The 26,267-nt window shown below is 52.1% G+C and overlaps 9 protein-coding genes across 9 annotated transcripts; 2 read left to right on the top strand and 7 right to left on the bottom strand.

The window, feature by feature from the left end:
* Positions 1-2: 2 nt before the first annotated feature.
* Positions 3-2,435, bottom strand: SMAC4_05468 (uncharacterized protein). The gene is made up of 5 exons (XM_003347120.2): positions 2,222-2,435; positions 2,082-2,154; positions 2,017-2,026; positions 656-1,953; positions 3-442 (listed from the first exon to the last, which is right to left on the bottom strand). Exons 1-5 carry the CDS (start codon positions 2,378-2,380, stop codon positions 303-305), a joined length of 1,680 nt encoding a protein of 559 aa, XP_003347168.2. The 5' UTR covers positions 2,381-2,435; the 3' UTR covers positions 3-302.
* A 303-nt stretch (positions 2,436-2,738) lies between these two features.
* Positions 2,739-4,712, top strand: SMAC4_05469 (uncharacterized protein). Its single transcript, XM_003347121.2, has 2 exons — positions 2,739-3,124; positions 3,194-4,712. The coding sequence occupies exons 1-2, from the start codon at positions 3,033-3,035 to the stop codon at positions 4,440-4,442; spliced, it is 1,341 nt and encodes a 446-aa protein (XP_003347169.1). The 5' UTR covers positions 2,739-3,032; the 3' UTR covers positions 4,443-4,712.
* A 749-nt stretch (positions 4,713-5,461) lies between these two features.
* Positions 5,462-8,155, bottom strand: SMAC4_05470 (uncharacterized protein; the record flags this gene model as incomplete). The annotated part of the gene is made up of 2 exons (XM_003347122.2): positions 6,455-8,155; positions 5,462-6,391 (listed from the first exon to the last, which is right to left on the bottom strand). The coding sequence occupies exons 1-2, from the start codon at positions 7,583-7,585 to the stop codon at positions 5,462-5,464; spliced, it is 2,061 nt and encodes a 686-aa protein (XP_003347170.1). The 5' UTR covers positions 7,586-8,155.
* Positions 8,156-8,620: 465 nt separating this feature from the next.
* On the bottom strand, positions 8,621-10,012 carry SMAC4_05471 (uncharacterized protein). The gene is made up of 3 exons (XM_003347123.2): positions 9,549-10,012; positions 9,075-9,472; positions 8,621-9,001 (listed from the first exon to the last, which is right to left on the bottom strand). Exons 1-3 carry the CDS (start codon positions 9,777-9,779, stop codon positions 8,905-8,907), a joined length of 726 nt encoding a protein of 241 aa, XP_003347171.1. The 5' UTR covers positions 9,780-10,012; the 3' UTR covers positions 8,621-8,904.
* A 497-nt stretch (positions 10,013-10,509) lies between these two features.
* Positions 10,510-12,102, top strand: SMAC4_05472 (uncharacterized protein). Its single transcript, XM_066090298.1, has 2 exons — positions 10,510-11,112; positions 11,208-12,102. Exons 1-2 carry the CDS (start codon positions 10,708-10,710, stop codon positions 12,000-12,002), a joined length of 1,200 nt encoding a protein of 399 aa, XP_065945518.1. The 5' UTR covers positions 10,510-10,707; the 3' UTR covers positions 12,003-12,102.
* Positions 12,103-12,160: 58 nt separating this feature from the next.
* On the bottom strand, positions 12,161-13,455 carry SMAC4_05473 (uncharacterized protein; the record flags this gene model as incomplete). Its single annotated transcript, XM_066090299.1, has 5 exons — positions 12,161-12,725; positions 12,858-12,888; positions 12,958-13,045; positions 13,139-13,258; positions 13,384-13,455. The coding sequence occupies 5 exons, from the start codon at positions 13,453-13,455 to the stop codon at positions 12,161-12,163; spliced, it is 876 nt and encodes a 291-aa protein (XP_065945519.1).
* A 1,277-nt stretch (positions 13,456-14,732) lies between these two features.
* On the bottom strand, positions 14,733-15,155 carry SMAC4_13024 (uncharacterized protein; the record flags this gene model as incomplete). Its single annotated transcript, XM_003347126.1, has 1 exon — positions 14,733-15,155. One exon carries the CDS (start codon positions 15,153-15,155, stop codon positions 14,733-14,735), a length of 423 nt encoding a protein of 140 aa, XP_003347174.1.
* Positions 15,156-16,440: 1,285 nt separating this feature from the next.
* On the bottom strand, positions 16,441-19,311 carry SMAC4_05475 (uncharacterized protein). Its single transcript, XM_003347127.2, has 4 exons — positions 18,480-19,311; positions 17,770-18,419; positions 17,484-17,703; positions 16,441-17,401 (listed from the first exon to the last, which is right to left on the bottom strand). The coding sequence occupies exons 1-4, from the start codon at positions 18,881-18,883 to the stop codon at positions 17,191-17,193; spliced, it is 1,485 nt and encodes a 494-aa protein (XP_003347175.1). The 5' UTR covers positions 18,884-19,311; the 3' UTR covers positions 16,441-17,190.
* A 3,207-nt stretch (positions 19,312-22,518) lies between these two features.
* Positions 22,519-26,134, bottom strand: SMAC4_05476 (uncharacterized protein). The gene is made up of 3 exons (XM_066090300.1): positions 25,409-26,134; positions 25,248-25,352; positions 22,519-25,182 (listed from the first exon to the last, which is right to left on the bottom strand). The coding sequence occupies exons 1-3, from the start codon at positions 25,515-25,517 to the stop codon at positions 22,997-22,999; spliced, it is 2,400 nt and encodes a 799-aa protein (XP_065945520.1). The 5' UTR covers positions 25,518-26,134; the 3' UTR covers positions 22,519-22,996.
* Between the last annotated feature and the right edge of the window lie 133 nt (positions 26,135-26,267).

The raw sequence follows: 26,267 nt of genomic DNA on the forward strand, positions 1-26,267 counted from the left end.
CCATTAGTAGGTACCTACCATTACTTCCTACATATCCCGAAATCCCTTGGTGGATGGATGGACTGATCATTATCAACGAAGCCTGTCCGAGAGCTCCTGTCCCAACTCCTGACCCAGTTCCATGTACCGCGAAACCCCTCCGTTTATGACAAAGAAAAGTATGAAATTCAGCCCACTCTTTCCCTCTACTGTACTCTTGCCACTCATATTACACTACATTTCCCATGGCCGTAAGAAACACACGCAGGTTCCAAAACATCTGATGTAGTGTCTGCTGTTCAACCATCTCCTCAGCTGTCTAGCTAGGGACGATTCCCCTTACCACTAGGCAAATATTTGCTCCTGATGGTGTGCCCGATCATGCTCATCCGGCTGCCAATCGTCCCGTCTTGCATCCTGCTGGCTAGAGCTTCCTCGAGTGCTGATTGGGTTACCGAGGCATCTGTTGAGTTGAGACAGAACGTATGTTAGAACATCATCATACCAACACTTTTTTTTTTACACTTCCTTCTTTGGAGGAGCGGCTGTAATGATGAAAAGGATATCATGGGGTGTGTGCAGAAAACAGAAAACGGGTAAATAGGGAACGGGACACCAGAGAGACGAGATAACGGGACATGAGGGCAAAAAGTAACAGGTGAAAAAAAAGGCTCACCATCAAGATCACTGAAACTACTTCCCATACTCGGCGCCCCCTCACTTCCCTCTCGTGACAACATATCCATCCTCCTCGGCGACAACGGGCCCGGAGGTCTCGCTCCGGAACTTTCACCTGCACCGCTTGCACCGCCTGCACCGGCACCTAGACCAGCGCCGCCGCCGGCAAGTCGCAGACGACGAGGATTGGGATTAGGATTGGGATTAGGAATGATCGCCACCGAGCTGGTAGACGAGTCGGAAGTCTGCGATTGGATCGTGGATAATTGCGGATGATTGTTCTTGATGCTGCTCAGGCCGTGGCCGTGGCTGACTTGCTGTTGTTGTTGTTGTTGATATAGCTGCTGCTGCTGCTGCTGCTGAGATCCAGATCCAGAGCCTATCCTGTTCCGGGGCGTTGTCGGATGACCATGGTCGCGATAGTTCAGGGGGAGTTTGGTCACGGTTGCGTGCAGGTCTAGAGCACCGCTGCCGCCGCCGTCTGAGGTGGAGGTGGAGCCTGTGGTTGTTGGGTTACTTTGTCGTTGAAATCTTGGCTGTTGATATTGTTGTTGTTGCTGTTGCTGTTGCTCCTGTTGTTGTCTGGTCCTAGCGGGAGGGAGGAAAGCTAGTTCGTCGTCGTCGTCGTCATCGTCGGAAGCTGTCTTGTCTTGGGCCGTAGCCGACTGGAAGCGTGGAGGACGGCGGATGTAGCGACTTTGCATTTGCTCGGCGTCGTCTGAGTCGGAGGAGGAAGATGGTGAGGTGGAGGCGACGGGTGATGGCGATTCTGGGGGCCGGTAGGATCGGTTATCTTCTGTTGTTCCTTCGTGGGTGGCGTCACCGGAGGAGACGTCTCTGCCCGTTTTGATAGATGTTAGTGATAATCTCCGGCGCTGTGAATCGCTTAACCTGCTGGCTATCCTGTTGCTTGTCGTAGCCACAGGGGCAGCGAGGCTCGGGTTCGGGCCCGGTACCAGGGTTGTTTGGGAAGAGTTCCGCGAGATGGCAGGCCGTAGAAAGTTGGCAGATGTCTTAGCGGTGGGTGTCCCAGGAGAATTGTTGACGTCGTCCTTAGGAGCGAGAGCTTCCTTGCGCATGGAGAGAGCTGAGGTACGGCCGCCAATGGAACCTGCTCGTCTCATGCCTTCGGCGTGTCCAACTGGCTCGCCGCCGGGAATCGGTGACGGAGCGGCGGAACCGCGACCGTTCGCGGCGGCTTTCCTCATCTGCGCCCGCAGTTGAGCAGTGTGTCGCTCGGTGAGATAGGACACCATCTGGAGGAGGAACTCGACTGTGACATCGAACTGGACTGCCCTATAACAACACAGTGTCAATACGAGAAGCAGAAGCGCACTGCCGTTGATGAGGAAGACTCACAGCTCATGCCCTACACAGCAGAACCATTAGCATGAGACCTGGATTTTTGGATGATGTAGACTTACAGTCAATTTCTGTCTGCGATACTCCCGAGATAATGGTCCATAGCGCTTCTGATTTCCTGTCGTCCCAGCTCACCTGGAGAGGTCAAGTTAGCCGGCGTGGTTCACAGTCACGACTAGGGACACAGTGCGGAGAAACATACCGGTGGAGGATCAACGAAGTCGCCCCGATTGAAGGGAAGACGGACATAAACATGATATCTAGGTTCTCTCCTGTCCTGGTTGGAGGACGAACCTGGCCTCTCTCTGAGCGACATGGTGTTTCTGAACTGAAAGATGGACCAAAAAGAACTTGGAAACATGCAGAAGTGGAACTGGAAAGGGTGAGTGTTGCCAGTCTCTTATAACAAAACAAAGCTCCGGACGACGGAGGTACACCGGTGAGTAAGTGCAGTGCGATAGAGTGCATCATAGGTAGCGTTACTGCGTTACGTACAGCGCAGTCAAGACGCCAGGGCCCCAGGCAGGCAGCTCTTATCGATAAGCACTTGTTGATGCTGCTAACGGGACCCTACCCGTCTAGCGAGGGGCTACCGTCCAATGCTGGGGCAGGGGACAGGGGAACGAGGACGCTAGCCAAGGCTGTTGTTGCCGTAGCAAGAATCCATCCCAATTGGGCTGACGTTCAACAACCTGAGTTCCAGCACTCCAGCATTGATAGCGCATCGAAAAATCGCGTCGCATCTTCATTCGCTGTTGCACCATTTGTACCACTCACCTCACCACAGCACAACCACCACTTCTTGTCTACAGGGAAACCCTCCGACCCGACAACCTCACATTCTCTCTCGGTACCGTCAGGAACTGTTCCTTGAAAACCCAAAGTGCTCCTACCACCGTTTTCCAGGATCACCACAGTTGTCCGACCACAAGCAAACACGGTGCACATAGCACATAGCAATTGCCATTTTCCACATTGACGACGAGATACCTTAACCCAATATCGTGCCTGACATGGCGCCCCTAATTCTCCACAACGTCCCAGACGACGAGCTTTACGTCGGTGACGACGGCATCCAAAGACCTTACGCCATGGTGTTTCCACAGTTCGTCCGCCCGCCGTCGTCTTAGGCCTGACAAACCAGCTCCGATACTGACTTTTTGAAAAACAACAGCCAAGAGGGTCCCCGCTCGAGAAGGACAGTCCACGAGACTGGCTCCTTCGGCAAGTCAACACGTCGGTCGCGATCCAAGACAGCAATGCCAGCCAGGAGGGAAGATGCTACGATAGCCGCCGCCGACCGTGTATTCTCCAACTACCTCGCGAACCTGAACCCCGACCAGAACCTCACAGCCGCCCAACGAAAACAGTCTCTCATACCGTCCTCCCTCGGTGACGAGAACGCCGCGCCCACCCAACTGTCCAAGAAACACCACCCGACCGAAGTGATACTACGCGGCTACCGCTCCGTCTCACACCAGTACGCTGCCATCAACCATTACGAGCAGCTCGCCGGAAGGATATGCGAGGACTACCCGCGCGACCCGCCGGCCGAGAACAGACGGTACAAGTCCGAGCTGCGCGACCCTCTGTACGCGCGAAGACGGCCCCTAACCGCCGATGAGCGCGCGCTCGTCAACAAGGCCGACGGCGGCGAGCACTGGGTGAAGGTGACGTTTGAGTCCGCCGAGGCCGCCGAAGCAGCCATAACCGCCTCTCCCCAGGCCCTCCTCGGCCACCTCGTTTTCGCCGAGCCCTACGATGGCATGCCCCCTGCCCGCGACGAAGCCGTACCCGACAACACCGCTTTCATCAACAACGGCATCACCCCCGGCGCCAACAACAACAACAACAGCCGTCGCGGCTCGTCAGGCCAGCACCAACAGCAACAACAACCACGCTCCCGCGTCGCCATGACAAATCCCTACACCTCCTACCTCGACAACAACCAACAGTCCCCCTCCTCCTCCCGCACTGCCGATACCGGCACCATCTCCGACACCTCCAGCGCAACCATCACCTCCGCAGCCATGGGCGCCGTAGCGGGCGCCTTCACACACGGTATGGACTCGCTCGCGCACTCCACGGCAGGCGGCGCCCACCAGCTCTTGACGGCCGTCGACGTCGCCCATGGGGATATGGACAGCGAGTTCTGCCGGGCGATCCCGACGGTGCGCAAGGCTAGGCTCTTGCCCGTCGACCAGGCTTTGCTGCCGGCCCCGTCGTACACGCAGCGGGCGCTGAACCACGTGCCGCTGTTCAAGTGGTTTACGGGCAACATGATTGGGAACGAGGTGCCGAGGACGGAGACGGGGGAGTTTGATTGGGACCGGGCGAGCTTGTACTGGAAGCTGATGTGGTGGTTGGATGCGAGGTTGTGGTTGTTTAGGGGCGAGGTGTTGAGTGCTGATAAGGATGAGTGAGAGTGGTTATTGATTGGGCTGTTGTGAAAAGTAGTGGATGGTTGGATCATGATATGGGCCACTTGAGGGCAAGGTTGCTATTGATAGTAAAGCATTGGTAACAGCGATAGTGGTGGTGGTGGTCGCGATGGTGGGAATGATACCAAAGTGGAAGTCGAGAAGTTGCCGTGGACTAAGAAAGTACGATATTATGCATTGAGCTTGTTTTAGCTCTGTCATTATAAGAGACGTATGTTCAAGTTTCGGATAACCTCTGTTGTTGTTTACCCTTCCCTACACTCACTCAGTGAACGAAGCACGACAGTGATTCCTGTAGTAATGATTCGGCATTGTTTGGATAGACAGACTTTGTAAACCATCACTACAATCTGCTAAGACTCGGGAATGGATACTAGAAACCAACATGTTTTGAAATCTATCTGCCTGCCTGCATGCTTTGTGCTCGTACCTTGAAAAAGAAAAGAAAAAAGAAACAAAAATATTCTTATGCAAACATAACAAACCAAAAACCCAAAAAAAAACAAAAAAAAACCCCTAATCAAACTAGTGTAACAAAATACTCCTGGAAGCTATGTAATCGTAATCGTAACAGAAAGAAACAAAGGCGCAAAATTTCATCATCAGAAAAACCCGCCCGGTACGTTCATACTCGTACTCCTCCTTCTGCTGCTACCCCAACCAGCACTCGCGGTACGTATGGTGCTCGGCCTCCTACTGGTGCTCCTACTGCTGCTGCTGCTCGTACCGCTCATACTTTTCGTGCCCATGCTCATGCTCATGCTCCTCGTTCTGCCCATAATCTCGTCAAGGTCAACGAGGTTTGGACTTGTGGCGCCCCTAGCGCCGGCATCCGTCGTCGTGACCGTGTCCAAACTCCATCTCCTGTTCCTCTCCCCAGTAGATGACGGTGTAGAAGGTAATCTCGCCAAAGCCAGTTCTTCTTGTTCGACCTCGTCATGCTTTGCTCCTGATCACGGTAGTGGCGGTGGCGACGACGACGGCACCAACAACCAATTTCCTTAACTAGCCGTTGCCGTAGCCGTCTGTGTAGGCGGAGGAGTCATGGGTGTTATCGTCGGCGTGATATCATTTTCTTCTTCGTCGCGATCCTTGCTTTCCCTTTCGCCGTCATTATGATGATGATGATGATGATGATGATCTCCATTCCTTTCGTTACTGCTGCCGCCGCCATGGATGGTATACTCGTCCTGGCTCTGGTACTGGTGGTCTGAGTCATTGTTACTGCCGCTGCCGGTGCCGGTGGCGACATCCATTCTCGAGGCGGACACGAAGCTCAACATCCCGCCTGCTGAGCCGGGGCGCCCGCTGTAGCTCCAGCTTCCGTCCCTCAGCTCGTGTTCCTCGGACGGGAGGGCGGAGGTGGAGGCGGCGGACGGGTGCTGGAGCCGCTGCAAAGAACTGCTGGTCAGGGAACGGTTGATGCCGAGCGAGATGCTGAGGCGGCCGGAGTAGCTGCTTCGCTTGCTGCTGCTTTGATTGCTTCGCGGCCGGATTGGCTCCTGCTGTTGCTGTTGTTGTTGCTGCTGCTGTTCCTCGTCGGGCTCGGTGGGCGGGCGGAAACGGTAGGGAATCTGGTCGCGCCAGGGAGAGACGAGGGCTTCGTCGTCTTCGTCGCCCTCGTTGCCGTTGCTACCGGGGAGAGGGAGGGTGAGAGACTGGGCGCCGAGTGGGGAGAAGAGAGCGTCTTGTTCTCCTTCGTCGTTTCGTCGGGACCCGGTGGTGGGGGATGGAGGGTCGGAGGCGCCGAAGAGGGACTTGGGGTTTAGGGCGAGAGGCTGTGGTTGAGGGGAGAAGGGACGTGGTCCCCGTGTACGGTTGAAGCCTTCGGAGGAAAAGACACTTTCTGAGTCCTTGTCTCGTGGGGGTGTGTGAGGAGAGTAGACGATTGTCGATTGGTTGTCGGGGGAGTGAATAGCGCCCGCAAGGCTCTGTTGGGGGTATTGATTAGTCTTGTCTTCAGCGTCTAATCTCATATGATGATGGCTGCCTACCAGTCTTAGTGTATCTTCTCTTCCACCGCCTGTTGTATCGGCAAGAATACTCCTTGGCGGCAGGATGCTGAACAGCTTACTTCCCTCACCGGCACCGCCGCTCGCTATGCCGCCGTCGCCAGCACCACCTGCAACGATGTTGCCTCCTGTCCCGCCAAACCTGCCGTCAGAATGCCCAACGGTCCTGTCCGGGATCACATCCTCGCTGGCGAAAAGATCTTGGCCCTGTTCCAGCACATCCTCAAGTCCACCACCTGTCCACCCCTTCCGCGCCAGACTCTCGAAAATGTCGACTTCGGCTCGGACGAGCGAACAGCTCGCTTCCACGATACGGGCGCTGGTGTCTTGACTCTCCCTCAAGAGCGTCCTGGAATGCTCGCCATGCAGCGTTGTGAGACCGTCCAACTTAGTGGTCAACTCGACGAGATGGCTCCGGAACTTGGCCACGTCCCTCCTGCGCTGCTTGTGCAGCTTCATCCCTTCCTTCTCCAACCGACTGATCTCCTTGGACTGCACGGCCACCGCGCTCGCGTAGCTTTCCTCTTCATCCTCAACCGCGCCACGCCACTTGTCTAACTCGTGGAGAAGAGGTACCTCGAACGAGCGGTAGACCGTCTCGGACAGAATGTGCTGGTGGTTGGCAACGAGGTGCTGTAGGCCAGCGACGGTAAGCAGGGTGTCGGCCGTGCAGGTGGACTTTGTGGTGCCCTGGGCTGCAGAAGTGAAGCTGTTGTTCATCAACAGCGGGGGAGGACCGCCGCCTTGACCTTGGCCGCCTTGTACCGGACTTCCGCCTCGATTGGGCGGGTCGGACACGATCTGTTCGGCGCGGGCTTCTTTTAGACGGGCGCAGGATTCGAGAGCAGAGCCGAAGGCGGAGGCAGCAGTGGAGAGCGATGTAAGGGCCAGGCGGAAGGCCTTGGCGGAGGAGAGGAGGTCCGCATATGCGGCCTGTGATGCTTCGAGATCGTGCTTGGTAAGGACAGCATGCGCCTGCTTAGGCGGAGGCGGCAGTGGCAGGTTGAACTGCGATAGGTTTGGGTTTGCGGTAGAAGCGTATGAATAAGTTGGGCTCGATGGCACCGGAGGTAGTTGTGAGAGAGTTGGCGAGGGAGGTGATTTGGGCGCCATGATTACACCAGCAGAAGCAGACAAGGCGGCTGCTTGCCTCTAGGTATTTCGGTGGGCTGGAGCGCTGGAAGTCTAGACTCTGGAGGTCGTGGTGCGGATCTCGAGGGCGTCGGTCGAGATAGGAAACGGAGACGGAATTTTTGTTTACTCGAGGTCGCAAAACTCGGGGTTGTGCCACATAGGGAAGAAGGCCAGCAAAGGTCTCGTAGGTATAAAAAAAGAAGTGATGGCCCTGATCGTAGGAGGTTGGCACACTCGGCTCGGATGGTACGATGATCGCAACAGGCTAGCGGATAGGTATCTGGAATCTGGGATTCTGGGTACGAGATGCCCCCGCTGTGAGAGGGGACGGTGGAACCCTTTTGGTGTTTAGGTCCGTTTTAGACTTGTGATCCCCCGGTCCAAAGGCGCCTCTAAAATGTGGGTGGCCGTGGGCGATATGCGCTATCCGTAGGTGGTAGGTGGTAGAGGTTGTAGGGAGCCCGTGCTCGCGATGAGGTGCGCAAGGGACAGTGCTTTTTTTTCTAATGTGGAGGGTGCCATCAAGGTCCCTTATTGACAACTCTTGAGGCTATAATTTATAAAACGTTTCACCCAAGAACAAAGAATCGCGATCTCTGCCCAAAAAAACAACCTGGAAAGTACGAAAACGAGTGGCAAGTGGCTGCTGTCAGTTCGAGCCCGATTGTTGGGCAATGCAATGGGTTGCTGGGATGAGGTGACAGGACGATGTCCAAATGGCCCGTCGATTTTTTGGACATTTTGGCAGTGGAGTTTCCAGCGTCGGATGGAGCCACGACTCCTCGAACCCAGCGAACCTTCACAAGGCTTGTGACACTGACAACGCCCAGCATCAGCGGGCCACTGTCACTGGACTCGCAAGCCCACCTCCACTGATAAGATTGACTAACCGCATCTGGGGAAGATCGCTGTCCAGACAAGTGCTGTGAAACGGGAGCCATCATGTTTCATCATCGCCAACGTCCAGACGAAAACCGCAAGCCTGCCAGGTGTGTTTACACGATCATGATGCCCTTGGACATGGGGTGCATGGACGATTGGCCAATGACACCTGTTAGGAGTTCTGAGTTCATGATATGTAAACACTCCCAATAACAGCCCCTGAATCTCCCTGATGCCCAAACCATGCATCGAGAATTCGAGACAACACGTCCAACAACACACACAAGGCAGGCAAAGGTTTGAACCCAAAATAGGTATTTACCCAGGCTGTATCAAGGTTCATCTATAGGAAAAGAACAGGCAAGGCTCCATGTCAAGCAGGTCCCGCTACCTTGGCACATCAAACATAAAAACACTTATAGCTCCGACTTATCAGCCTGCTTGGGCAGCCTCTCGGCCAAGAAATTCTCGATCGCATCCAACTCCTCTACGCAAGCAGAGTGACCCATGCCCCTAGTATTCCCAAGCAGTCAGCAAAGAGAAATTCTCAAAAAATCGAGATAGAAACGACGAGGACGGTACTTACGGATAGGTCTCGAACTTGACATTGTACCCCAACTCCTTGAGCAAGTCACGGCTCATGGTGCCCAGCTTATAGTTGACAACCTGATCAGCGTCGCCATGGGCCATGAAGATGGGCGTCTCCTTGTTGAACTCGGGCTTTGGCACGAGCTCGGGGAATTTCAAACTCAGGAGGAGGTAAGATGACAGGGCGACTATGCCCGCGAGCTTGGGCTTGGCAGTGAGGCCGCTGAACAGGCTCATGGCGCCGCCCTGGCTGAAGCCGCCGATGACGATGCGGTCGGCCGGGATGCCCGAGTCGATCTCCTTCTGGATCAAGTCGTGGAAAAACGCTTGGCTATTCAGGATCCCAGCCTCGTCTTCGTTCCGCCTGAGAGCTTCTGCGCTCCCGTCGATTGCAAACTTTATAGTTCTTGTGTGTTAGACTTGCTTGAACATAGGGGGAGAGAGGCAGGTAGGCAGGAAAGAGTAAGCTTACAATGTCATACCAACCAGGCATCTTCATGCCCCAGTTGGCAGTGACGGGAATCGAAGGCGCATGGGGCAGGATGAACTTGACCTCATCAAGGCGTTGGCGGCGGCGCCAGTGATCGACGGCGGATGCCCAGCCATGGCCGGTGTCGCCAAGGCCGTGGATGAAGATGACGGTGGCCGTGTGCCGGGCCACAGCCGGGACAAGGAGAGGAGGACGACGGGCGAGGGAAGCCATTTTTATGTTGTGCGGTATCGAAAGTTTGATGTGCAATGGGTAATTCCCGGAGCACCGATGGCGTTGTAGTTGACTAGTGCCATCCGAAGTTCACACGTGGGGCCGATGCGCAACCCGGCGAAGCGGCCCTAAACAGCGGCACGGATGGTGGGGTAAGCCGGAGAAAGTCTGGTCTCATACATAACCCTAACCCATGAAAGCACACCATCAACATCGGACCCGTCGGCGTTACACAGTACAGTGGGATATGTAGTGAGCAGTTCGACATTGGTTGTTTGTTAGCTTAAGACCTCTGGCCCACCTTCCCAATTGTTTTGATATTTCATTGATCCGTTCCATTTTGCAACAAAAGCTTAATCTAATTTTAAATATCCTATATTAAATTTTATTAATGTTTTTCTAATTCGTAGCTAACTATATCCTTTTGCCCTTTTGAGGCCGAGATGGTATAGGATGTGTCACGTCCAGTGTGTTAAAAGGGAAGTGGGCAGTGCAGTACGTGTAGGGGTACCGGACTAACAAACTAACCAGCATTAGATTGTGAATGTACAGTATATGTGCAGCGGAGCAAGCGCGGGGGCCTGTGCATTGAATTACCAACCGTTACCAACCGTTGACGAGAGCATCTTTCAGCAAACTTCACCACCTTTCCCGGCGCCTGTTTCGGGTTATCACCACCCAGCCAACAAGGTCACATCATGCCATCCATGGGCTCCGTTGCGAATGTCTATGACGAGAGCATCTTTCAGCAAACTTCACCACCTTTCCCGGCGCCTGTTTCGGGTTATCACCACCCAGCCAACAAGGTCACATCATGCCATCCATGGGCTCCGTTGCGAATGTCTATCGCTCGAGTGGAGCCTTCTTGCCCACTTGATGGTTGAAAGCCCACCATAAATGGGACCACGACGATGACGGAGGACCGGGGATGCTTAGACACGGTTTTAAATCGAATAAATTCTTATCCCTTCTTATAGGACCAAACTTTCCCTTCCGTTGGTCATCAAGGTGTTCACACCATCTCTTCAGCCTCACTTTCACTCCTTCCAGGCAAATGCCTAATAATCCCCGGCCACGCAGTAGCCGACCTCTTATGATCGTTCCTGTCCTCGTTGCCGCCCTGGCGATCATCCTGGCTTCCTCCTCAACCGCTCGCGGCCTATTCTCCCGGGTCCGAAGCGAAACCTTCAACAAGTTTACCACGGCTTTTAACAACGCCCCCAAGGCCAATCTCACCACCACCACTACTTCACCGCTTCAAACCGCCACAGCAAACTTGACATCCTCCTCCAAAATGGGCAGACCACCTGTATACTTTTTCTCTCACGGAGGAGTAAGTTCCTTCACACACTCACTCACTCATTCCACACTTCACACATATGCATAACCCGGAAGCCATCGGCCGTCATCAACTAACACTGTTCCTAGCCCGACGTCCAATACAACACCAAACACCCCGTCTACCCTGTCCTGCAGTCCATCGGCAAAGAAATCATCCAAAAGGTCAAACCCAAGGCAGTCGTCGTCTTCTCCGCGCACTGGCAATCCGACACCCCCTCAGAAATCCACCTCAACAACGGCGGCGGTCCAACCGACCTGATCTACGACTTCTACGGCTTTCCCGATCACTTCTACAAAGCCACCTTCCCCACCACCGGCTCGCCCCAGCTAGCCGCCAAGATCCAGCAGCTCTTGACCAAAGCCGATATCCGATCCAAGGGTCTCAAGCGCGGTTTGGACCACGGCGTCTTCTCCGGGTTCAACGTTGCGTTCCCGCCTGGCACCGACCGAGCCATCACCGTACCGCTGGTGCAGGTGTCCCTGTTCAAGTCCGAGGATCCGGACGCGCACTACCGTCTGGGCCAGGCCGTCGAGGAGCTGAGGGATGAAGGGGTGGTGATCATTTGCACGGGAATGACGGTGCATAACCTGCGGGATATGCAGTTTACTTGGGGCGACCCGCGGCCGCTGCCGTACGCGGTCAGCTTTGATAACGCGCTGAAGGAGGCCGTGGAGGGTGATGTGGAAGGAAGGCAGGAGAGGATGAGGGAGGCGGCGAAGAGGAAGGATGCGAGACAAGCGCACCCATTCATGGATCACTTAATGCCAATCTTCATAGCGGCAGGTTGTGCTGGCAAGGATAAGGGCGTGCAGACGTGGACGTTGCATGAGGGCAGCTTTGCGTGGGCGCAGTATCGTTTTGGAGATGTGCCTGAGGAGTAGAGTAGACTTAAAGTGGGGCTCGCCCACGAGAAAATCGACGACGCCCAGGACATCAAAGAGGTGCGCGCGTGTATTGATGGTTTTGGATGCTATAAACAATAAACTCAATACATAAGTCACAAACACCTTAGTCGGGCGACATTGACGCCGATCGTACATCAAGCACTCTTCCTCGAACCCACAGCACTTCCACCACCAGCAGCACAATCAATCTTGGCCAAACTCTCCTTCATCCGCTCAACAAGCCACTCATGCCGCTCATGCGCAGCCCTGTCTTTTCCATTTCCATTACCATTGCCGCCATTACGGATCAAACCACCTCTACCATCAGGCATAATTATTGTCGCCGTCGCCGCCGTAGTGAGATGACCACAGCGCAACCCATCAACGAAACAGTCCTCACAAGACTGGAAATACCCACCATGACCGCCGAAGCCATAACCAAACGAGGTTTCAGAAGAATTCTGCGGTGTTGATCGTTGTGAGAAAGGCGTGGGACTTCTAGAAGAAACACCCTGAAGCATCAGTTCGGCGCTGTTACTGTTGTTGCGCTTTAGTTTGTTGGTTCTACAGTCGCTGCTGCCGCCGCCACCGCTGTAGAAAGGGGTGGAGATCCCCCATGTACAGTTGTCCTTTGAAGAGTCACCGGCTGATGCGTGGTCTGGTGCTGCTGCGGTTTCGTCGTTGACGTTGACGTTGCCATTGCCATTGCTATAGTGGTTACTACTTGCCGGCGGGACTTTGTTAGTCATTTTTTCTGAAGTACAACGGAAAGATCGTCTTCATGAGACCATCGACTATATCGAACTGGGTGGTAGGAACACTGTATGCGTGTGTATATGTGTGTGTACTCACTTTTTGTCTTCGAATTTCCTCTTCTTCTGGCCTATGATGGATGATTGAAAGCGGCGGTTTGGGTCTCCCGCAGCAGATTTTTCAATATCCCCACTCGTACGTAGATATCCTTCACCACCGAGCATACCCTCATCATCGTCGTTGTCACATGGGTGGCCGTTGCCCTCCCCCCCCTCCTCCTCCTCCTCCTCTTCTCTGTTTATATGATGTTGCGCAATCTCTTCATGGTAAGAATGGTTGCGAATGCCTGCTGTACTCTGCTGGGTTCCGGCTGGCCTGACTGTCTCGCGCAAATGGGTACGTGGTAAGTATTTGTTAATAGAGGGAAAAAGGAGGATATGAATAGCCCAATGTGAAGTGAGTAAATGGAGCTTACCGTTGGTACTGGCATCGTTGAGCCCCTAGCCATGCCTTTGGTTAGCAGTTAATAGGTAAACAGGGAATCTATAAAAATTTCTCGTTGAACTTCAATACCTAGAAAGCTACTGACCTCGCGAGATATCTTCAAAAACCAGTTTTGGCTTACTACATTTGCCGCTTCGAGCGACATCCTTGAAACCCCATGAGTCCACTCAATTTGGCGCGGATAGGTAGCCATTTCGGTTGCAGTTTCCAGCAGCAAGCTACTAGTCCGGCTTGACATGGAACAGGTGAGGTCGTACGGTCACGTCCACTGACTTCAGGCTTTGGACTTTGGCCGGCAAGGCAACTTAAAGAAGACGAGGCCAAACGAACGGAATAACCGCTAGTGTAGCAGAACCGGCTGGGTGGTCGTGCACATAGTGAGTTATAGGAAGTGAAAATAGACGAAAGGAGCCCGGGGGAGGAAGGGTTTGGTGGGCCTCATGTTGAAATTTTGACAGTAACCATATCTCTTCGTAATGGAAAGCCCTCCCTGGCCTACAGCGAAAGAAGAGGGGAAAGCAAGTACGGACAGCCAGCAGCAATGGAACAAGACACAAAAGAAAGCTCGGCGGCCAGCCGCATGACGATTCGGTATTCAAGCAAACGACGCAACCAAAAGCCCGAGCTGACGAGCACACAAACAAATCATACAGTCCAATACTGGTTTGTTTGTTGGCTCGAGACCTCTGGTCAACCTTCCTAGGTGTTTTAATACCTGCCCGATCCGTTTTGTTCTATAACTAAAGCGTAATCCTACCTCGCATATGTCATATCGGGTTTTACTTATATTTTTCAATTTGTATACAGCCATTCATATTGTCCTTGTGAGGTTCGGGACATTTCAGGATGCTTTGTGTCCCCTACGTTAGGAGTACTGAACTAAACAAACCAGCATTGGATTGTAAATTGTCAGCATGGATACATAATAGCCACCATCATGAAATGTAAAAGGTGAGAAAGACAGAATATGAAATATCGATAAGAGATATCCACCTCCTCTTTCTTTCTTTGATGAATGCATGCATGGGAACACATGGCCACCGACATCCTTTTGTCGAGCTAACCGACAGTGTCCCCAATAAATCCCCCTTCTGTTTAAATGGAATAGGAACCTTGACGACCACAGAAAAGCGCAGTTTACGCTGTAAAAGGGAGGCCAAAGTTGCAAACGACGTTGACAGCTGCGGAGTAAAGTTCCCACCTCCCTCGCACCTACGTAAACCTGACATCGACACCATCCTTGACTGCATCCACCGGAATAAAAATAGAAAAAATAGGAAAACACAGAGAAGAAATTAAATGTGATAACGCCCTTTGAAAATGCTGTCGGAAGGGGGTGCCCTTGCATTAGCCATGCAGCCGCCCGTGGGAACTGATATTAGTAAGAGATGATAGCTTCTGGAACGAAAGTTCGTAATACCGATAATCCACAGGTAAACAGAAGTTGTAGGTTCAACGGCCCTACTTGTTCTAGTTCTGAAGAGGAATAACGAGTGTGACCGAGCCGGTGCGCGGATGTTTCGAGTTGATGTAACGCCAAAGGGGAGGCTTCGGCATCTGCTTGTTCTCAGACTCGTTGTTGATCTTGGACTGGATAGTGATGTTGCCCTTCAGTATCGGTGCCTCAGCGCCTGTGTCTGATACCATGCTGGCCACTCGTTGTTTGCAGTCTTCTTCATAGGCCGCCTCCAGGTCTCTCTGCCGGGCCTGGAACTCCATGTCTAGCTGTCGACGGCGCTGTAGCTTGTGGATATAGAAGCGGGTGATGAAGAAGGATGCCAGAATAACACATGAGGCTACAATGATGCCAATTTCAACCGCTCCGAACCTGTAATGCGGCTCTTGGTCGGGAACATCTTGAGAGTGATTGATGGAGTTGTCGTCTTGGGCCATCTCGAGAGCTTAGTCCCCTTGATTCACGGAGATATGCGTGTGCGGTTTCTGGCAAGCAGTCATGGTTAGCGCCAATGTGTCTTGCCGTATGCGGAACCATATTGAGGGATGCGTGATGGATAGCTACCTTTGCAGACCCTGAAGGCGGGTGATGAATTTTTGTTCAAGGCGGTGGTTGGCGAAGAGAAGAGGATGCGTAGCTCTTACTGCAGAGCAACAGTGAAATAAGACTGAAGCAGACTGTTGACAATCTGAAAGAGTACCAAAGTGTCGGTATTGTGGATCACGACAAGTCGGTTGTTCTTGGTGTGCTCGGTAGCTGAGCGTTGAGTTTCAAGCACTCCACATTGGTGTTTATGTATTGCGGAGGCCGAGCTTATGATGACAGGGAACTGGTAGTTGACATCAGCGTTCTAGGCCTGAGCAAGTTCTAGGTTGGTCTGATGTCTGTGAACCAAACGGCTGGACACGTCATGGCGAGTATAAGACGGAGAGTTCGAACTGGCGAGTCAGGTCGGCATCTCTTCCTTCCAGATTAAGCTCATCTTACCACCCCCAGATATGCAAGATTAATGAACTGCACTGCTGGTCGAGTAGGGCAGCATTGACCGAGATGCGCCTGGCGGTGGACGGGGCCGACGACGAGGTGGCTTAACAATGGAAAAACAGGAAATGTATGGAAGGGCAGACACTATGGCAATGTCATCATGTCTGTGGTCCGAACTTGAGAAGGGTATACTCTTGCATCACATAGAGAGAGAGAGAACCTTCCATATTCTTTGTACAAGGGAGGGGAGAAACCATCGCCGGTGTTGCCTCCAGGAAAGCGAGATGAGAGGACAGAGGAATTGAAAGCTAAAAAGGAAAGATTTGCCGAGAAAGACAAGGCGGATCTTCCGAATCTCCCATTTGTCTGGCAGGTCGGAGGTGGATGGTGGAAAGCGCAACTACCGCCATACTCAGTCCACCCCAAGATCGGAAAGAATCCCCCGACACTCGCACTTACCACTTGGTGAGGACTCAACGAAAGCTCTTGCCTGACGGACTCAATGACGAACCTGTGGTTCCCTCCTTTTTTTTGACATTGTCCAATGATAAGTATATCGGCCTCCAATGACCATCTCTTGAAATCCCCAACTCATCATTCCCTTTATCTTGCAACCGCCATATATCTCGTCATTGCGCAGCCTTTCGTCATGATTAAAGCGAAACCACCACGCTAAGAAGCTGAGAAACCCCAGTTCTAGGCACACATGCATTTCTTTTGTTCTATTGGCAACCAACGGTCAGTGTCATCTCGGACAACCCGCGATGTTGATGCTGATTCTTTGCGTCTTGCGCCAAACCACTAGGTTTCTTAAGTGACGAAGGAGGCTATCATTGGAGAGAAACAGACCGGAACACCAATCTACACAGTCAGGGTCATGGCGACTTCTCACCACCACTCAAAGACATGGCACAGGTCTATGCGCAAGGTCCCTCCTGGTTAGCCACATTCTCATCCTGTCGGTTGCGCCTAGACAAGCTACCATTCGTAAGGCCGTGCAACAGCCAAGGAGAATATCGGGCACAACAGGCACAGCACTCGAACAAAAAGACGAGCCAACATGATCGACCAAATCCAGATAACTCGATACAAAACTCAAACTTGGGGGTCTGCTCGGGTGCTTGGGCCCGCATCCATGGCTAACGGTGCAGCAGGTGTCAAGCCGACAGGTAGCAAGGACGCTTGTCAAGCTCAGCCGCCGTTATTGTTATTGCAAGATTACTCGGAAAATCTGGCGTTGTCGTACAAGGCGATACACTCCTCATATTCCGTATGACATGTTGTGTGACTTAACACAACAGAACTAGCAAAAAAAAAAACAAGCAAACGCAAACGCTTCCTGTGCGCCCAGCACTGGCCGAGATACCAAGTGGTTCCTCCTATTCCGAGACCTTGATCCGGAGCACCGGAAGCAACAACCAAATCGTATGCTACTTGACGCCATCCCTCGACCTTGCGCCCTCAATTTCTTCTCAGAGGTGTCACTACCTACTTCGAGTCGGGTATCGCACTAACCAAGCAACCATTCGCAAAGGTGACGGTGAGATTTGTGCGAAGCAGCAGAGGACCGTCGGCATCCCGGCACTCGATGCTCTTGAAGGCGCGGAAGAACTTGAAGAGGGCATATTCGATCTGGGTGAGCGCAAACTGCTGGCCCAGGCATATGCGCGGGCCTCCGGAGAACGGGATGTACTCCCATCTGTACAACGAGGAAGAAGCTGTGTTAGCCACAAGAAGTTCCGGAGAAGGAGAGTAACAGAGGGGAAAGCAAAGGCACATACCCGGTCCGAAGGTTCTCATCCCACCTCTCTGGGCGGAACTCATCGGCATCTTCTCCAAAGACATCCTTACGTCTATGCATACTGTATAACGACCACCTGACCACTTGTCCCTTGGGCACAAGGATGGGTTGCTTGCCATTCGGACCGCCACCTCGGGGTAGGACAGTATCCTTGACTGGCGCTCTGGAGTTCGTGGAGGCGGGAGGGAACAGCCGCAAGCCTTGAAGTCGTTATTAGCAATCAGCCAACCTCTTTGTGAGTGCTATCCTCCGGGTGCGGTTCTCACCTTCCTTGATTACCATTTTGAGATATTTCATATTCTTGAGCTGCTCCCAGGCCGGCATCTCGTCCTCCACATCAAGGATCTCTTTTCTCAGTTTCCGCACAGTCTCGGGGTTACGAGCGAGGTGGTAGAAGCACGCCGTCATTGCCGCAGCAGTGGTATCTCTCCCGGCAATAATGACGGACAAGACTTGATCAATGGCATGCTCCTCATCGGCGCCGGCCTTGATAATCTCATGCAGGAAAACGTAATTCCGTTCCTTCTTCGCACTTTTCTCCGCCAGGGACTTCCTTATATAGGTTCGTACATACTCGCGCACTCTTGTCACGGCCGCTCTAAACTCGCCGTTCGGCAACAACAGGAGAAGCGAGCCCAGCCTGGCCTTCTTGGCGGCCTCGCGGCTGGTGTACTCGAAATCCTCGAGGAACTGCTTTGCTTCGGGTGAGGGTTTGAGCAACGAGTTGGTGGAGTAGCCGAGCAGGAAATCGGTAGACGAGTCCATGGTCATGGAAAGCAGGAGTTCCTGCATATCGAAGGTCGACCCATCCTTAGGGATGGCGTTGAGGAAGTTGCCAACGTGTTTGGAAAAGCAGTGAAGGTCGGCGACTTGGTCTCTGACGAACGAAGGGCGAATCATTCCTCGGGCTTCGCGCCTACAACAGCCTGTCAGTAACTCGCCAGCTTCCACGACGACTTGATTCAAAAAGACATACCACTGAGCCCCATTAGTAGTAAAAACACTCTTCCTCCCCAACACCGGCACCGCCGCATGCAGTCTTGGTCCATCAAGCGGCCATTCATCCATCTTGGTACCCAGAATCAGCTTGACGTTCTCGGGCTCGTTCGTCATCAGCACCCATTTCCCCAACGTCAGGGTGTAGTGCGTGTTGCCATATTTCCTGAAGCGGTCATTCCATAGTTGCAGTAAAGTATGCGTGTTGATGGCTCGCAAGGTGTCCCGGAAGAGGTCCAACCCGAGAATGGGGTCCTTGTGGGGGTAGACTGCTACGGGTGAACAGCCGAGGGAGCGGGATCGGAGGCGGCGGAGGGTGGTGAAGAGGAGGCGGGAGAGGAGGTAGAGGAGGGGGAGAGCCAGGAGGTGGATTGGCGTTAGCATTTTTGTTCGTGGTTTTGGTTTTGATTTTGGTGGTTCGGTTTTTGGTGTCGTTGAGTAAGCAGATTAGTGAAGTTTGAGTGACAGGCTTGGTCGATCAAGAGGAGGTTTGACTCTTCTCCTGAGACCTTTTGATGTGAACGAACAGCCTTTGACGGTTTTGACTTTCAAGAAAGAGCTAATGTCTCCTCCCAAAACGGTAAGGCAACTAATCTCTTACTCTCTCTGGAGGTGGTGATCTTCTTTCTGAGGACCCCCAGCCAGTCATTATAATCCAAAGACACCTCAAGTAAGCTACCAAGGTAAGTACTGGTGGAGAATTGGGTACTACCTATAAAAGGAATTCAGCCCTGGCTGATCGCGTAATGTTTCTTTGTAAGCGTAAGTGTATTACACAGAAACAGGGAAGAGAAGTTCAATGTTGTCGTCGTTCACTTACCTGCCTGTCTCCCCAAGCGAACTTGTCACTTATTTAACTAGTGTACGTACACACCGGTTGGTTATACCAGTTTTGGTGGTATAGTGTTTTCTTTTCCTTCACCCCGTATTACACTTCCCGTTCTCGTTCGGTGTCCAGTCGCTTGTGGATGTTGCTAACTGAGCGACGAGTCCGAGAGTCTGACCGAGCGTGATGATCCTTGGCGAAGGTGAAACTGGATGGTAATATCACCAACCACCGAAGGCAGGTGCTTGTGCTTGACTTGTCGCTCACTGATATCTCTATCTCTCATTTAAGTCCCAACCGCTTTTTCTCCTTTGCCCCGCTTTTTGAGTTACTTACCGGTAGCAGCCCGGTGGTTGTATGTCGCAAGTGGAAGTCACAGTGTACACCTATGAGGTTTGTACAACCTCAAAACACTGACATGTTACCTATTGGCTTCGGAGAGGGCGTGCGCGGGGTTATCGTAGTGGGCGAGCAAGCAAGTGAGGCGCACGAGGAGGATGAGGATGAGGACGGTGACGAGAGAGGTGGATGTGATGTTTTCGTCGTCGGAAGCCGGCAGTCGGAAATGCTCTGTGCCTCTAGAGCAGAGATGTATGTATGTCGGTCGATAGGTACAATCGCGGATAAAGCATGTGATACGTACACGAACGCACAACTGAATGATGAAGAATGCTTTGGCTGGGTGCGATGTGTGTACACTATGTAGGTAACTGCCCTGGCAGTAGTGGCAGGCGGGGGCTTTTGGAGTTTTATGTGACTGGAACAGCCTCGTCAATCTTTTCGCTTCGTGAATCGCAGCTATTCCCGTCTTGTTGCTCGGCTGTTCAATGTTCACTAATCTTCTTCCTGAATATTGATCTTCATCCCCCGCCGACCGACCGACTCACTCACCGTTCTCTGCTGCTCGGTTTAATTCCGCTCGCATTTTGGAAGCCGACTGGGAGGGACGTTGTTCTTGTGCTAGTTCAATTTCGTGGAAGATCATCGTCATGACCCCGCGCGGGCTTGCTGGCATCGGCACCGACTATGACCCCGACCCAGTCGCATGCATTGCGTTTATGGTAGTATCTGGTGCTTCGGAGAAATCACCTTCCGTTCTAATATTTGTTGAAGCGGGGGCTTGTTTTCGCTTTAACTTTGATATTTGGAAAAGTGGAAAGAACGTAAGTTTACGTTTTTAGACTACAAGGCAATTGAACTTGCGCTAGTCGAAGCTAGTGATATTTTAAAGCGCGGATTAGTTAAAAAGTTTAAGCTACTCCGACGCTGAAAATATAGAAACGTGGATTAGTCTAAAATAAAAAGTAGAAGCGTGGATTAGTCTAAATAATAAAACTATGTTAGTTTTAATAAAAAAGATTTTCTAGCTATAAGAGCGGAGGTCTGAGAGTAGCGCTCTTGGTAAAGGTCTAGAGGATAACGTCTTCAGATAGCGGAAATTCCAAGAGTAATAGCTCCTAGTTTAATTAAGCAACCTCTGTTAAATATTAAAAAAAAAAATTGTAATGTATTTCTTCTTGCCATGGGGCTGGCGCCTAGGGGTGTTTGCCTGGCTTGAACTCTATGAAAGCCAGGCCTGCCCTCTGACTGGGTGCACTCCTGGGGTATGCCGCACGAACCACATTTTCGACCTTGGCGTTTCTAGCACCTTCGATATACGCACCTCTCTTGTGTATTTAGCTGTAAGCTCCATGCCATACTGGCACAGACTTCCCTTTTCCTCTTTGTCGAATATTATCACTTTCACCAAGGCCTACCTGTGTGTATACCTCGTAGAACCCTTACACTTCTTTGTATTTAAAACCCTGTTAACGTGTGACTAGTACTGTGCTTTGTAACTACCTTGTATTATCTTGTAATATAAAAGGCTGATTGAACTATTCCTTTTACGAAATCAGTCCACTCACCTGTAAGGGGTACAGCATAGTTGACACAGATGCTGGCCAAAAGAATTGATAAGGTTCTACGAAGAAAGAAGGAGAGAAAAGGACACCCTTGTTACGAGCTGATAATGACGGGCACGGGCCAACCAAGCCACCGGTACACAACAGCCACGCGTAAGCTAGGCAGTGTAACCAGAGGCAGGAAAAGAGCTCTGACGCCCATTTCTACCCTCTAGCCACTGGGAGAGGAAAGGCATTCGGGCAGGCAAGGGCTCTGGGGAGTCGAGCCAGGCTCACCAGTCGAGCCAGACTCACGAATCGAGCCAGCTTGTAAACCACACGCTATGGGGTTCACGTCTACGTGGACATCCGGAAACAGATATCTCGCAGAGGGCGAGCAGGTATAAAGGGACTACGGGAGAACTCAGATTGTCAGATAGTTCGACAGTAGTCCCTTTATACCTGCTCGCCCTCTGCGAGATATCTGTCTCCGGCTGCTCTACTGAGCCCCATAGTTCTATCTACTAGATGTTGTGTGTCCGCTCACTGGCGATGTCTTGCTTACCGTGAGTGCCGCCCTTCAGTGAGCACTCTGCATACGCTCTCTAATCCAATCCTTATCTTAGGTTACATAGTCCTAATCGTGAACGGGGCTGCCACATCCCGACAGCCTAATTGATCCATATACTTACTTAAGTTCGTAACATCACACAAACGTAGCATCTTACAATATCAATATCAGCGTCGTTAATTAGCAGAGATCAACAAAACATTACCAAGTAATATATAATACAATGCTAGTTGATTTGTTAGCTTGATGCATCTACTATACAAGACAAGATCTATCTTAAAGTGTCTTAAACCTTATAAAGACGGTATTTAATGGTTAAGTAGCATTTAAAAAAGCATTGATAAGAGTTAAGAGGGTATATACGATATAACATTACGCATTTAATATAGAACGAAACGGATCGATTAAGCATGTAAACGCCTAGGAAGAATGGCCGGAGGTCTCGAGCTAACAAACAAACCAGTACTGGATTGTATAGTAAATCAGTGATGACGATCACCCACTGCATTTGCGCATCGAGTGTAGACTAAGAAGCTTTCTTACTTTCAAACTGATGGGCCATCTTCGTGCTAAGAAGGTAGCATTTATCATGGAGAATCGGCGGTAGATCGGCTAAAAAGGCACATGCGATGCGAGATGCAATCGCGGACTGCGGAGAGCAAATCCGGGTTTTGGCGAGAGCGGTAGCAAAGTAAATAAACTTCCTGAATAGGAAAGACTTGGTACGTCCTGGAAAAGGGGAGGGTGATAACGGTTTGGCCGTCGTCGAATCGGTCAGATCTTACGGTGGGTGCTGACTGAGATTTGAACATCAGCCTGAAGAAGCCCCCTTTGTTGATTGTAATTGCTTGATTTGCGAAATAAGCACAGCAATTAGATGCCTAACATTGTATGTGTTATTTTTCAAGGCCGCATTGGCTGTAACTCATGCGCCCGGCTTCGCCATTGACCACCTCCTGCGACAAAGTAGGTAAAAGCGGAATGAAGATGCGAGGTTATACTTAATATATGAACAGCCATAAAGTAAAAAGCGATGTAAAGGAGATAGGGTACTGACTTGTTCATCGTCTCAAAGACCACTCTCCAAACAAAACCAATATCACTGGAAATACCTAACCTTGGACGTAGCGATGCCATGACATACCAAATAGCTCTTGCCCACCAAACATTACCAAAACCCGGCTATAGTCTCCCGTCACCTTCGCCGGACACTTCGATTAACTTTTCCAATACACACTCTCACTACTCTCCCATGCAAACCGATTCCCACCACTCCTATTATTCCTCGCCTCCCTTCTCTCCTTATCCGCTTCCCTCCAGTGATTGATCCTGTCACCGATAGCGACATTGCCATTTTCATTCCCGGCGGTCGATCTAGTTGGAAATTGCACCTTGACTCTATGTCCCGCTGCTTCTTCCTCCACCCTAGGTCTGGTCTGGTCAAGTTGAAGCTTGGGATTGGGTGTAAAACCTGTTGCGCCATCGGGTACCAAGGACGACACACCACCAGGAAGCGCAGACATCCCCGAGATCTGCGACACGTGCCGCGCGGGATCGATGCCGTTGGTGTTGTCTAGGTCCCAGTAATACGAAGGCTGAGTGCTGGGATGGTTGTGGCAACGGCTGCTGGCACTGTAAGGGGTTTGCCCGATGTCGCCGTGGAAGCGGTGATTATGGTGATGAAGGTGGAGAGGGGTATGCGGGACTTGCACATGCGCCTGCCTTCTGTTCTGCTGCTGCTGGTCTTGCAGTTTCTGAAGCACACTGCGGCGGTGGTTTAGATGGTTCAGACGGTTGGAGATGATGTTCTTATTGGCCGGGGGCATCCTATCGTCCCCAATGCCGCTTCCTTTACTTCCATTTCTGCTTGCGACACAGGTTGTCGAAGATGAATGGCGAGCTGAAGGTTGAGAAGTTGGTGGCGGTGGAGGAACTCCGTGCCAGCTGTGTCTGTTGTCAGCATACTCGTGATGTATTTCGATCACAGTGTCTTTCTCCTTCACATCAGCAATGTGGCCGTAGCCACCATCGTAGTATTCGCTCTGAAAAGCGCATGTGTCATCGATGTCGAAGCGTGCTCGGTTACAGTCGTAATGGCCGTTGACTCCATGACCGCCGCAGCCGTTCTTCCCATGTCCGGACCGCCAGTGCTTGCTACATGCGTAGAGGACGTCCGGACGGAGAGTCGAAAGCCGTTGCCAGGTAGTCAGGTTACTCTTCTCGTCCAGAACCATCATGATACATCCGCTGACCAGTCCCAAGATCATGACAGCCGTGATAATCCATGCACCGACTCGATCGGCAGTGCTAATAGGCGGCCCATTGCTAAATGGATCCGTCCTACCAACATCACCGCCGCCGGCTCCGGGGTCGCCCATGCTCGTGCCGCCCGTATGGTTAGTAACAGGAGCGGCGACTCGCTGGATCATATTGGCTAGAACAATTTCCATTGCGGCCATCTGTTGACCGACTCCCGTTGTGCCGTCCCACTTGCCATGTTCCGTCCACTTGAGGCCGCACATGCGACCATTGGTGCCGCCAACACACGTAGATGTGGCAGCGATGGCGGTGGATTCAAGCAGAGGCTTGATGCGGAAATATGTCCAGGGAGCCCACTTTGTTGTGGCAGCCATGGCACGTGAGAGATAGGCTTTGAAGCTCTGTTGGTCGAGATCGCAAAGGTTGACGGGCTCACAGGCGACTTCTGTCATGATGTTCCGTTGCGGACCTGTAAAGAAGACACCAAGGCCGCTGATAAGACCATCAACCCGGCTCCGCCAGACCTCTTGAGTGCTGCCGGTGGTATAGTTGTACATGGCTGCGGCGCCTAGGAGGAAGGCACCGCTGTTATACGTCCATTGGTAAGGAGTGATTTCCGAGCAGTTTCGTGTGTGCGCGCCATCGTAAATGTAATAAGTCTGCGTATCCATGAACTTGGATGAGACCATCCAATCCCACGTTTTGTCCGCCCAATCTGCGTATGACTGGTTGCCTGTGTACCGAGCCAAGCGAGCGGCGATGTTGAAGAAGCATGCCTGGGAGATGGAGTTCTTGTAGTCGTAGCCCTGGTTCCAAGTGAAGACCTGCCAGCGGAGCCCTCCACCGCACTCCTGGGTGTCCCATCGAGCAGCTTGCGTGTTGAAGACGGCCTGTGCCAGAGCCAGCCATTGCGGCTTGTCGCTCGGTGGATCCTGGAATTTGTACTCGGCTGCTGACATGACCGTCATCCCCCAAAACCCTTGGTCATCGTTACCTTCTGTCATGGTCTGGTTGGGCGGCATGTAGTCGCTGTTCGGGCCAGCCTGGAAGAGCAGTCCCTGCTGGATGAGGTCATTCCATTGTGTATCGCCGGTGTAGTACCAGTAGTCAATTAGCGAGCCCATCAGAGCGCCTGCCTCCCACCCTAGAGATGATGACACTAGGTTAGTGAATGACTTTAGGAGTCGGCTCATTTCACATTTTACTGACAGTAGTATGGCTGAGGTAACAGGCCGGGTATACCTCCGGGTTTATCACCGGAGTAGAACGACATCATGTCTTGGGCCATGAAGCTAGCGGCATGCTTGAGCGAGTCTTGAATAGGGAATGTTAGCAGCAGTAGCGCAGACAGGACAGGGGGCGGAAATGACCTATTGAGCTCAAATCCAGATCGTAACCCGCGGCCATGCTGGCTGTGATCAACAACGAGGCTATCAACCGGGCCCATAAGGAACTGGCTTTGATCCCATGGACTCTCATGATAGGACGGCTATATCCAATTCAGTAGGTAATGGTGAAGAACAAGATCCAAGTTCAAAGATTCCAAAAAGTTCCAAAAGAAAAGAACAATACCAAGGCGTGGAATGAACTCTTCAGCAGCAAGACGTGGAGAGGCCAGGAGATGTGAAGAGACCAGACAACCGAGGGCGATGTGGGCTTTGCCCGGATGGGCTTGTGGTAGACCACAGAGCAGCCAGCTCAGAACATCCAGCATGGTTCCTTCGCATCATGTCATCGTCGAGTAATTCCAGGAGGCACGATCCAGGTGTTCGTCCAGGACGTAGCTTCCGCTTCTGAGAGGGTTAGTACCGAGTTCGTACGAGGTCAAAAAAGAGAACTCCCGTGCCTTCCATTCGGGACACGGGAGAAATTCCCTCCGGGCAGGAAAGCAAGGTGTGTAATACTTCCTAATATGCCGGCCACTTGGCCAGGGCAGGCAAGCAAAGTAGGATCGATTGTCAACTGGTCTGATGGCAACTGGCCTCAGCATTGCCATTTTAATAGGCAGTGAATGGGGACCTTAACCGCTCGTGTCCTGTCCATATTGAAAGTACAACAAGACTGACTCAAAAATGTTGACGTCTGCATTCGTCAGCCCTAACTAGGTACAGATTGTCTGTGCTCTCTTGATGTCGCACCATTGTGCGTGCCCCGCGATAGATGGGAAGAAGCGCGGTGGATAAGGATCAGTGGGATAGATAGAGTGCTTCTGTAAAAGCAGGAATCAAG

Source organism: Sordaria macrospora, chromosome 1 (assembly GCF_033870435.1).
Source record: "Sordaria macrospora chromosome 1, complete sequence".
NCBI classification, from domain to species: Eukaryota; Fungi; Ascomycota; class Sordariomycetes; order Sordariales; family Sordariaceae; genus Sordaria; species Sordaria macrospora.

Coding starts and splice junctions, on each gene's coding strand:
- SMAC4_05468 (XM_003347120.2), bottom strand. CDS start 2,380: ATGTTTCCAAGTTCTTTTTGGTCCATCTTTCAGTTCAGAAACACCATG. Junction 2,155..2,221: donor ACTTCGTTGATCCTCCACCG/GTATGTTTCTCC, acceptor TGACCTCTCCAG/GTGAGCTGGGACGACAGGAA. Junction 443..655: donor TAGTTTCAGTGATCTTGATG/GTGAGCCTTTTT, acceptor TCAACTCAACAG/ATGCCTCGGTAACCCAATCA.
- SMAC4_05472 (XM_066090298.1), top strand. CDS start 10,708: ATGCTTAGACACGGTTTTAAATCGAATAAATTCTTATCCCTTCTTATA. Junction 11,113..11,207: donor ACTTTTTCTCTCACGGAGGA/GTAAGTTCCTTC, acceptor CACTGTTCCTAG/CCCGACGTCCAATACAACAC.
- SMAC4_05476 (XM_066090300.1), bottom strand. CDS start 25,517: ATGAGAGTCCATGGGATCAAAGCCAGTTCCTTATGGGCCCGGTTGATA. Junction 25,353..25,408: donor TCTGGATTTGAGCTCAATAG/GTCATTTCCGCC, acceptor TCCCTATTCAAG/ACTCGCTCAAGCATGCCGCT. Junction 25,183..25,247: donor GTTACCTCAGCCATACTACT/GTCAGTAAAATG, acceptor CATCATCTCTAG/GGTGGGAGGCAGGCGCTCTG.
- SMAC4_05471 (XM_003347123.2), bottom strand. CDS start 9,779: ATGGCTTCCCTCGCCCGTCGTCCTCCTCTCCTTGTCCCGGCTGTGGCC. Junction 9,473..9,548: donor TGCCTGGTTGGTATGACATT/GTAAGCTTACTC, acceptor AGAACTATAAAG/TTTGCAATCGACGGGAGCGC. Junction 9,002..9,074: donor GTCAAGTTCGAGACCTATCC/GTAAGTACCGTC, acceptor TGGGAATACTAG/GGGCATGGGTCACTCTGCTT.
- SMAC4_05475 (XM_003347127.2), bottom strand. CDS start 18,883: ATGCTAACGCCAATCCACCTCCTGGCTCTCCCCCTCCTCTACCTCCTC. Junction 17,704..17,769: donor CAAAATGGTAATCAAGGAAG/GTGAGAACCGCA, acceptor AACGACTTCAAG/GCTTGCGGCTGTTCCCTCCC. Junction 17,402..17,483: donor GATGAGAACCTTCGGACCGG/GTATGTGCCTTT, acceptor CTCGTTGTACAG/ATGGGAGTACATCCCGTTCT.
- SMAC4_05469 (XM_003347121.2), top strand. CDS start 3,033: ATGGCGCCCCTAATTCTCCACAACGTCCCAGACGACGAGCTTTACGTC. Junction 3,125..3,193: donor TACGCCATGGTGTTTCCACA/GTTCGTCCGCCC, acceptor GAAAAACAACAG/CCAAGAGGGTCCCCGCTCGA.